This window comes from Hylaeus volcanicus, chromosome 6 (assembly GCF_026283585.1).
Source record: "Hylaeus volcanicus isolate JK05 chromosome 6, UHH_iyHylVolc1.0_haploid, whole genome shotgun sequence".
Lineage (NCBI taxonomy): Eukaryota > Metazoa > Arthropoda > Insecta > Hymenoptera > Colletidae > Hylaeus > Hylaeus volcanicus.
Window position 1 is genome coordinate 16,345,448 of NC_071981.1, and position 11,716 is coordinate 16,357,163.

Sequence of the window (11,716 nt, forward strand, 5' to 3'; positions counted from 1 at the left end):
ATCGAGCCGTTTAGAGAGAGAATTTATTATAAAATTGAAATCCGTGGAAATCTTGCGAAGTATAAAAGTAGAAGTCAAAGTGCAGTCTTTGTTCGATTAAAATCATCTCACGTTTTCATTTTCTTCTCTAATTTCCGTATATCGTACAAGCTTAAGATTTGCCATGCTTATTTTAGAGGACGTAGATAATATTAGGGTGAACCAAAAGTTCGCGCGTTTTTCACATTGCTTCAGTGTGAACAATCTTTCGAAGACATTAAAATTACTTTATATGCAAGAGTTATATATTATTTTGTAGCTGTTGAAAAGCTCTTTCATATTTAATTATTAGCTATATTAATTTATTGATCATTTAATTTTTTTAAAGCAGCAAAGAAAATATTATATTCGGTAGCTTTAAACTCTTGCTTCCAGTAGTGACATCAAAGTACTCGAATCTCCAAATTCTCCATGATTTTAATAAAACGAAAAAGAATTAAACGATCAATGAATTAATGTAGCTAATAATTAAATATGACAGACCTTTTCAAAAGCTACAATATGATGTATAACGCTTGAATATAAAATAATTTTAATGACTTCAAAAAATTGTACAAACTAAAACCACGCGAAGAACCCCACGAACTTTTGATTCACCCTAATATATTAAATATATTCATATTTGAAATATTCAAATACATATATGATATGTCGTATCGTTACGTTCGGTACTGTACTCGGATTTCCACAATTAATCTTCTGGGTAACGTTTTCATGTGCTTACGCGAGCTAATTACAACTACCCTCATCGCGATTGCACGTTCAAGATTAGACTAGTCCACCGTTGCTCGTATCGTTATTTCTGCGTTTCAGATTAAACTTCCCACGTAATGAGCCGAGCCTAATTCACGATGCATCATTGGCCAGTATGTGTAATCAGGATCCCAATGGGTTTCACCGATGAAATTATAATAAACTAATCGTAATACACTGAACTTGTCAATTTGTTTGCAATTAGCTGTGGTTCGGTAAATTTAAGTTTAGATAATAATTTCACTGTGAACTTTTATGGGTGACATTATATTGTTTGCACGATTCACTGGGTCTGTCGTGAATTGATCTTGTAATAATGATGTAATTGTAATCCTTTGTACAAAAATACACTATTAATTGGAGTAGTAAGAAACAATTATCGTTAGTAGGTTAAAAATCGTATCATCATTGGTAAGCATCACTTTATTTTGCAAAGATAATTAGTTTTCCTTTTTTATTCTTCGTCCAATGAGTCGAGTCAAGATTTAAAAATTTTATACTTTGTGTTTTTGAATATACATAGGCTTCATGGTATTCAAACGTGAGGATTTCTCCTGAAGATTTACACATTTAAGTATTATCGTAACGCTTCAAGATTTTATGTTTCGTGACTTTTAATATAGATTCGTAGTACTCAAACGAGAAGATTTCTCTTGAAGATTAATAAATTAACACTTCGTCTTGATTCTAGAAAAATATTCGACTACCCAATTACATTTGTCAAATACGTGAATCTCCGAAGTGCTCTTACAAATACTCAAGTACAGTCAAGTGTACGAAGAGTTGACTTATGAAACCAAGACAGTTCCTATTAGTTAAGAAGTAATTTCCTCAAGTGTTCACGAACATAGATATTCGCACATAATGGCATTGCCCCTGAAGCAATGGAACCCGCCTTAACCCCCTGGAGTACATTCTTCAGTTTACATTCACAAATTAAACAATGATACAGCAAGAAGTTAGATATTGACATCCAGGATGATTGTTTGTCCTGGAGGAATAGCTACATCAATGTTGGCGACAATTTAACATTGTTTACATCTACGCACTGATCGTGCCAGTGTTTACAAAGTTTCTGGGATCTGAGAGAGAACACTGTAGTTAGGTTTGCTGTATGTCGAATATCCTCGCGAGCTGTAGGTTCAGGATGCGACGACTAAGGGACGACGAAGGTCGATTTTAATTCAGGATTATGTGTTTTACGATATTGATTGAGAATACGATATTGATTATTCCAGAGACGTATGAGTTGAGTAATACGCTTAGGTAGTTTGCGTAGCCTAGAAATTGTGATCTAGGTACCAACGATGACATTATATTCTGTTTGCTCAGTTGTCCCTCGTACTAATTCAACGACGTGAGTTTGTTTATACTCTGTGCGCTAGAAGAGTGTTGGAAGGGAAATTTAAATATGTTCTTTATAGTCTTTTATAGATCGTACATATGGTGTCTTTGTCTCGCAAGTGGAAATATAAGAGAATAGCATGAAAAGTACAAGGTATAGACTTAGGTATGTTCTTGACATTTACTCAAAATGTAATATGAAAAATTGAAATATACAATCCTTCATCGAGTCGTTGTTATTGCATAGTATTTATAACGATAGCAACATTATTTAAAAGTATGCAAGTATTAGATATTATTAGTTGCCAATCACCAGTGATTATCGTGGCAATCAAGATTTGGAACAGCAGCCTTATTAATTGAATGCCAGTTAAATTTCACATTCCTCTTTCTCTAAGTGTCGTAACCAGTACTCTATACAGTACCCGATATTTAAATAATTATTTTACGCTCTTCTTAGTTAGAATTCCTACATCCTCTAGCGCTACTATCTTATTCTAGTCGAATCGGTAAGATTCCGTGCGACACTGGCCCTCTATCCGTATCGCACAAAATAGCATTTCATACATCAACGGTCGGCAACTTATGACATTCGAGTTAATCGCTAACCCAAGATGCAATAGTAAATACTACATCGATAGAATAAATAATTGAAAAAGTCAATGCCATTTGTTAGTAAACAAAATTGCGTACATAAATTAATTAATATCTTGGTAAAATATAGAGGTAAAAGGTAAAATATAGAGTTGCAAATCCCTCTAATTTCAAGAATATTTATTACTGGAATCGGGAACTTACGGTAATTCTTAGTTCCAATGGTTTGTCGTCGGTAACTTCGAAACGAGCGACTCGGAATCGAGGTTTGATGATGTAAGATGGCACCACTCCGCTTCCCGTGACTTTCACGCGCCAATTCGTTCTCGTTCTGTGGCTCGATACTTCAAAAGACTCCTAAATCGGATTAAAATAAGCACATTTACGAATTGTTTACGAATTATAAGTAGGTAATTATCAATCACAAGAAATTCAACGATTTGTAATTATCTTTATAATACGTTATACAATTTTCATTAATTTTTGTTTCATTCTGGTTTATAGAATCACCTACTATTAATAAATATAATATTATACTATTTATAATGTTTCCATAAATAAATAAATACTCTGTTCGAGTACTAATCGATATCATAAACAATACCTCGCTTGAGACGATATGTATCGAACGAATCGATTTAAAATCGCGTCAAAAATTCGAAAACGCGTGCTAACGCTTCGTTAACCTTCTTCTTGTCTCTGGAATCGTGCGAAGCCAAATAAATAAGTAGCATATAAATAAATGAATGTTTGTCAAATTTTGTTAAGTCTGTGGATCGGATTTCTTGATTCGTGGATCGTTCGAACGGTACAAAAATCACAATGCCATGCGAATCTAGAACAAAATCCTTCAAAATTTGTCGCTGCATTTGCAAATGGAGGTGTCAATGTCTAATTCCTCGGGAAAGGAAGCCCAAACCGCCGTTCGGCAGTTCATCGAAACGCGACGACATCATTGGATTGCATCCAAAATTCTATTCGGGCGAAGTCGACTCGCCACCTGTGGGATTGTACGATCCTCGACCCATCGACACAAAAATCACTGCCACCAGGTACAGTTTGAACAAAATTGTCCACGAATTACAAGTGGTTCACTTCCACCAACATTTAATAATTATTTTGATTACATAAAGTCATTCCAAGCACTTCATTCAAGAAACGTTTCGATTTTTTGTACTTTGGTCCTCTTCTAAAAACAATCTAAAAATTTAGTTACGAGGATGCAGAACAATTTTTCTATAATGAAAAATATTAAGAAGAGAGGAACTTTTTAAATCGATAATTTTAGCTCAAGCGAGTTAGAATAAAAATGATGACAAAAATCACTGATCCTTAAATTATTATGTAGTGTCTAACTTTTAGATAAATTATATTTATAAATCTGAATATTGTTCAGTTTTGTGTTTCTATATCCTGAAAAGAGCCTCCATGAAAAGCTGAAATATTGCTGAAACTAAACAACATAGCCAAGTTTTCCTGTGGAGTTCTGTTTATTTGATACTTTGATTAACAAATTAAAAAGATTCATGTTTCCATTCGATTCTCCACGAGTTAATTTTGCAAGATGACACGCAATGGTTTACAAGACTAACTTTCCATGAATAATTAGTTGGAAGAAGCAAGTAGAGCTCGAGGAGTTTTCAGCTACGATGGGAGGACGACTTTTAGACAAATATGTGTTGGAGAGGAGTCTGATGAAGACAGGATTAGGACCTGGAACGCACGAAATCTCCCAGTGGCCAGAAATCATTTTACAGAGGACTTGCAAAACTATTCGAAGGGATATTGGGTTTGGAACAGTTCCCCTTTTCAAACCTGTCCATGTGTGCACTAATCCTGGACCAGGTAGATTGACCTTAAGACTTGGACAATTCGAATAATTTATAGGTATTTGAATGCTATGATGCATTTTGGATTTGAGTGTCGGAATATTATTACGATAGTGTTATTTGATAAAATTCTGCTATTACAATATTATATTAAATATCAGTGCTCAACAAAACAGTGGTTTTCGATCAGTTCTGTTAATAATAAAAATTACGCCTTCATGGTATTCAAACGAATAATCACCCTTGAAGATTAACATATTAAAGTACCATCGTGTTTCTTCAATATTTTATACTTTCTGATATTTTGCGCTGGTTTATAGTACTCAAATGAGAGGGTTTCACTTAAACATTAATATAGCGGAGTTTCATCTGGATTTCACCAAATTTTATAGTATATTCAATTTATATTTAATTACTTGATCAGTGTAAACAATATTCGAATGCCTAAGTATTCCAAAATTCTTCGAGTTATATTCAAGTTTGTCATTTAATAATTTCAACGATTTAATTGCAGATTTAATTATGTTTTTGCTTCAGGATACACGCGAAAGAGTCCATATCATTACATGGATGAAAGGAAACGTATTGGCTCTTCGTGTGTTCCCACTTTCGAGTACGACGGTCTGCGGCCTAGGTTTCAGACGATCGCAAAACCCTGGAGTCTGCCTTCCAACTTGTATCTATTTGTATTTCTCGTATGATCCACAAAACATAATTAAGAGTCAAACGCTATGATTTAAAAAAACAAAAAAAAAAAAATAAAGTAATGACTAAAATCTTGTAGATTGAGTATAAGTTAATTCATGGATGTAAACGCAACAAAGAAATAATTACTGTTTATTCATATTCATCTTTATAATAACGTCTGTTAGCCGTACACCTTTATATCAGTCGCAGAGAATATTATAATGACGAGTGTCAGCAAACATAAACTATTTCTGGGTTACTCATACGACTATGAATTAATTTACATTGAAGTTATTGTTATATTCGAATTAACTAACTTATCATTAAATCGATGATTCTGATTTCTTATTTCTCTTTATAATCATTGCAAAATAATATGAATTATAGAAAGTTGAAAATAGTGAAATAGAATGTTGAGACTGATGGAATATCGTATTTACGTATGCTTTAATTAAAATTGCTATATTTTTCTAACAGATACGACGTAAAACATCCAGACAGTCTGGAAGCAACTCTGGAGAAATTCACAGGGAAGAGGGGTCCCTACGATTTATTCACAGGTTCTTTTAATTAGAAAACCGATTAAGATCGAAGATTGTAATCAGTTAATAATGATTCCACAACTTTTGGTTGAAATTCCTTCTAGGACCAAGGGACGATAGTACGCTCGTGGGCTATCAGAAACCAGCGAAATCGATAGATTGCGGTGACTGGCCTAAATCGCTGCCAAACGAGTTATTGCGCAAGTCGAACTATTATAAAGGACGTTGGAGCACCTGTCCAAGGTATTCTCGTTAAACTTGAGTCATTTAGAATATTTGCGATGAAACAAATCATACTGAGTTCTGTAAGACTAGTCTGACCTTTAAAAACATATAAAGTTTTATGATTTTTTAGCGTGAAAGCTATACTATGTATAATAAATACGTAACGTATAAATTTCAAATTTGCAAAATATTAATAGCGTTGCTTGAAGGATTCTTATATAAATTTGACCGAGTTTTGCAACTTATACTTAAACTTCTGAATGAATCTATTTACGTTTGATGCAAATTATAATTATTCGTGGCTTAAATATAGAAAATAATGAAGCCTCCGAATTCTCGTCAGATTTCCAAAGAAGTCAGGCGTGAGATTAATGATGCGAGATCTTGCATTGTGTTACAAGGACCCCACGCATCCAGGACCATTTCACTATAACCCAACGTCGCCTAGAAAACCAGAGAACGCGAAACGGTATCCATTTAATAGTAATATCGAACACGTGAGGCCAGTCCCATCGTCAGAAATTCGTCCAGGTCCGGGTAGATACAGTATTAAGGACATGCATTCCATAAAAGGTCACGGATGGACTTCTGTTTTCAAGAGCAAAACGTCACGAACTGATTTCATAATTATACCCTCGTACAATTATTTCTAGCATGCCTCACTTGGTACATTCGGGCAAATAAAGTTAAAGAAATCTGGTTGAAAAAAGTTTCGTTCTTCTACTTTATAACATAAATATGAATATAGTGTTATGCAAGTTAAAACAGCTGTCCACAGTATTTTCTACAAAGTTGGTACATTATAGTTAATTGGGTTATACGTGTAACGACGCGTTTTTTTGTTTGCTTCTTTTCCTCTGTAAAAATAAAGTAGACTAAAGCTTACTTCTTCCAACTGGTTTTGATTCGGTTGATAAGTGATCGGGAGATTCAAAATGGTTCCAGTTTCGATCGTCTTACCAGGAGGCGCGAAGAATGGTCCAAAAGGATCCAACAGGCTCACATTTACCTTCACGGTCCTAATTGTAATCACAGAAATTATTATTACATTCTAGTAATATTTAACACAAATTGTGTCATTCGAAATAGGACATCTATCATCATTGTTTTCATGCTTTAAAACAAATTAAATTTAAATACATACAACAATTTGTATCGCATATTTAATTCAAGGATTTCTATTATAGGCTGCGTTGACGACAATAATGGTTAAGGAAGAGGTTCTTGTCATAAAAACTTTTTTTTTTTTTTTATTATCCCACTTGGATTTACTCAAAGGTAAAATCGCAAAAGTTTAAAAGAATCTAGAAGGTTGATTCGAATTCATACATTTCTTAAAAATTGCACATGGTTTCCTAGTTCGTGACGTGACCTGTTTCGAATGGAACACTTTATATATTTCCGACGTTTTTCTAACTTGTTGGAGATATTCTTGACGAGTAAGAATTTCCTTGAAGATGTACCGATCGCTGTAGGTCCAAAAGCTACTTCACGATTCTCGTTCAAGATCACTATGTCCGGCCTCGTGACAGGACAAATTAATTCAGCGAATAAGAGTTCATTTCGCTTGACGCCATCTTTCGTCTCCAAGTCGATCGTACAGGTGACGAAAATTGTGGAAACACGTGGCTCGAAAGTCTCCAGTAAAATGATTTCCTCGGGCAATTTTTCGACATCGGATATCTCCTCTTTTTCGTCAGCTATTTTCGCCTTTCTTCCTTTTCTTGCCCTCCCTTTTCGAAAAATGTAACCGTTGTTAAAAAATCTGATTTCTTGAAGATTTTGTATTATTATTTCCCTACTACTTTCTCTAGGTGAGATGTAGATATTAATGTCGATAACAATTAGTATCGTTAAAATACTAGCAAGTTCCTAGGGTGCATTGTTTTCAAAATGAAACTTCACTCTTTGTTGAAATAAAGCTACAACTAAAATTTAACGACGAGATAAAAATTCTCTTTAATTGCCACCTTTTATCATTGATTAATGCAGTTCATGTATATCAATATTTCATATTCGTACTATAAACAGGACTTATTTATACACAACCTAATAAAATCCTGATTTTTTCTTGTGAAGTAATATTGATCTAGACCTCGATTACGGTTAACGTCGAACAGAATTGCAAAATGCCTCTCCTCCACCTTTTCCATGCGATTTATTATCCTTTTCAGACTTCTCCCGCTGTTCTCGTTCCTCGGTGTTCATTTTCGTTTCTCGAGTTTCTTCGGTTTTCAGTAACCGCGGTGTGAAGATGAAGTTGGCCTTGACGAGTTGTTTGCTATGTAGACGACCACTCTGTGGAGCAACCTGGACATGATCAGAGGAGCACTTGAATTCGAAACGAGCCGTGAACTCTTTCTCCTGATTCTTCACGATCCCGCAAGTGCAGTGAGGATAGGAAGCCATGTTGAAGCCTCTCAGATGAAGGGAGGCCTGAATTCATTTTCATCGAGTACGATATTTCCATGAATGTTATCAATTTAAATTCTTAAATATTCAATTATTATTTCTCTACCATTGAACATTTCTGATTGTACGTTAGCGAAATATAAAACGAAGTTGCAGAACAGTGCTTCTCAACATTTTCAAACACGCAATTCTTGTTCCACACAGACTCTACAGGTCTTTGCAATCCAGCGTAAAATACTTGTTAAATAATAATATAAGGAGATCCAAATATGATACACGTCTTACTTGAAAATAAAATCAAGGTACATAGTATGATTTAACTCTTTGTCTGCGAAGGATGTATATATACGCCCTCGATAAATTGGCTCAGGGAAATGTTCGTGTTCGTTAAATCAATTTATTAAAAATATCAACTTATAGAGGATGATGAGACGAAACTTTTTTATTTGTATAGTTTATTCATACGACGTTTAGTTTCAGAGATAAAAATTGAAATTTTCAATTTAATAAATAAACTTAGTTTAAAGTCAGTTTACATTCTCAATCGTTCTTTTTTTTTAAATACTATAGTCTGCAATCCACTTTGGGGGAGATTCACTGTTCTGCAATTTCGTTTCTATTCAAGTACGAAGTTTGGTTTGTTTACTATGGAAAACGAGCCGCAGGGTGTCGCGGGGAATACAAGGATTTGTTCGCTAAATTCGCAGAATGTGTCCACGATGTATACGAGAATATTGATAACGTTCTTATCCTTTCTTTTGTCCTTGGAATGACGTCTTCTCATTGGGACATTCTCAAGTTCCTCGGTATCTATCGCGAGGCGTGAGAAAATTGTATTTACAAGTCGCGTGTGGAAAGTTTGGTCTTCAAATTTGGACAGAATGTAATTTATTTATATATACATAATCAATATTCAGGATAATATAGTCTGTTAACGTAATCATAATTAATATTCATCGATGACGAGTAGTAACGAAGTGACTAATTATTACGATTGATGAATAACAAAACTAATCAGAGAGAACAACTCCTCAGAGAATACAACCTTACGAAAAGAAAATAGAAATAGAACATCATACAAAATTCGTAAAAGAAAGTGTTTAAAAAAATTGAAATAAAAAGTATGAAGCAACAGACGTAAATAAAAGAAAGGTACTTATAAAACACCAAAGGTATTCCAAAAATAATACAACTTTATTATCTATAATATGATAAACGAACTACTGAAATCTATTGAAGGTTTTCTCCTTCTATTTGTTGGTTATTACTACATTAATCAAGTTGAAAAGTAATCAAAAGGTGATCAACGACTGCCCAACTTCCTCAGGGATGATTTCTGTACTTCATTGTCACGTACCTGAATCATCCTCAAACGCAGAGGAATTATTGTCCACGTCATCCTTCGAATCTTTAAGATCGTTCTCGTCTGGATCACTTGAAACAGTTACTTCAGGTGGCTTCGTTGCTGGAGGAATGCCTCTTCGTTGGATCGTCGATCGCACGTCATACAGATTTCTTAGATTTCTCATCTCCTTATTGTTTCCAGCGAGCTCTGCTAGGGTCACTACACGCACCTGGAATCTGATGAATATCCTCTCATACATTTATCAAAACAGCCAAAAGATAGAAACAACGTTTCGTTGATTCACGAGGAAGAAGAGGACCACTGGAGAGGCCTCAAAACTGTGGATAAAACATTTGGTTTATTCGAATACAGTTGCTTTATCGCAATTCACTTCGAAACTAACAAAATTATAGTTCGATGTCAACTATTTCATTGATTACTACAGACGGAGACGAAACATACTATTATTATCACGAAAATAATATTAAAGTAATAGTTGGATTCATAAAATAATAGTTGGAAATATATCTTCCTTACATATCCATAATAATTGTCACAATAGCGTACACTTTATGCTACAGGAATTTTCAAAGCGATCAAAGAAAATTGATTAACCTCCGTTCTTCAGCCAGTCCATTCGATCCAATCTCATTTCCAGGGATGTCAGTTAAGCATCCAGAGTATATGAGATGAAGTTCGATAGTTTCCATGGGTAGAATACTGCCAAAACCGTGATTAGGTTGCACCTCCATGAACGGTGGCAGGTTCAGAAAACCGTATTCTTGTATCAACAAGGAATCATTCGTTAGTTTTAGTTCCGTGTACACGGATTCGTGTGTGTGAACACGACCAAGCTCGATATACCCTGGTTCTGTAAAAAAAAAAAAAAAGGTAAACAGTGAGTGAGCCAAATTTTTCTTCGACTGTATTTACATTAAAATTAAGTTTGACCTAGTACCAAACCGCGACAAGTAGTCAAACTTGCAAGAACATTCAAAACTATCGGTGGTGGCTTTTCTGCATCTCGAGACACCGTGTATACGTGAATGGGAAATTTGAACATACTTGTCGTTGAATCGTAAAATCTGTAAATATATCATGTTACTAAAGTATGGTAAGTTATTTACAGTTTTGTTAAAATGATATTCTTGATATCATTAAAATGTTGGTTGGAGCATATATTAATTAGGTGAAATATTTTAAGCTGATCGCGAGGAAGCGTGCGAGATGAAAAGAGAACCATAAGCAAGGGACGAGAGTACGTGAAGGAGATTTGTAAACTACCACTGACGTTTTTTCTTTAAATAGCAATTACAGGTCAATTCTGATTAAAAAGGTAAAATGTAGATAAATACTTTGTCGAATTAGTGAGTGCAATTAAACGTCAATTTATTTTATTTCGTTTTGCAGGAATGAATTCAGAGGAAAACATTATAAAGGAACTTAAAAGAATATATTTTTCAATTCATACGATCAGATTATGCAAAAAGAGCACAAAAGACGTGTAATAATTTCTTTCGAAATTATTTTCCACTTGTAAGTAAATAAAATTAATTATTCAAATTCTTATATTATGCGTACTATCAGAAATCCAGATTTTTTATGAATACATTTTTACATTGAATAAAGTACATTATTACCTTTACTGCCTTCACAAACTGACTCGTAATTTTCAGAATTTCAAGTGCAAGCTTCACTAAGACATAAGACGATAAGAAACAGGTGATTGGAATAAAGAAATCAGTCGAAATTAAAATTCGTTACTTTCAAATCTCAAACAACATCTCTTACCGCTTGGACAGGTGAAGTATGCCGGACTCAGGTACCAGCCTCACGTTAACCATAGAAAATGTTTCAGGTTGGACGATCGTCGATCTTGGATGAACGGTCACTTGATTCCCTAAACGTTTTGGTGTTCTAATGGAAACTTGAACACTGCAACGCCC

General features: G+C 34.4%; 1 protein-coding gene across 1 annotated transcript; it reads left to right on the forward strand.

Moving 5' to 3' along the window:
• The first annotated feature begins 4,238 nt into the window (after nt 1-4,238).
• On the forward strand, nt 4,239-6,759 carry LOC128878248 (lymphocyte expansion molecule-like). Its single transcript, XM_054126300.1, has 5 exons — nt 4,239-4,575; nt 5,097-5,235; nt 5,724-5,806; nt 5,893-6,031; nt 6,357-6,759. Exons 1-5 carry the CDS (start codon nt 4,380-4,382, stop codon nt 6,664-6,666), a joined length of 867 nt encoding a protein of 288 aa, XP_053982275.1. The 5' UTR covers nt 4,239-4,379; the 3' UTR covers nt 6,667-6,759.
• Nucleotides 6,760-11,716: the final 4,957 nt, after the last annotated feature.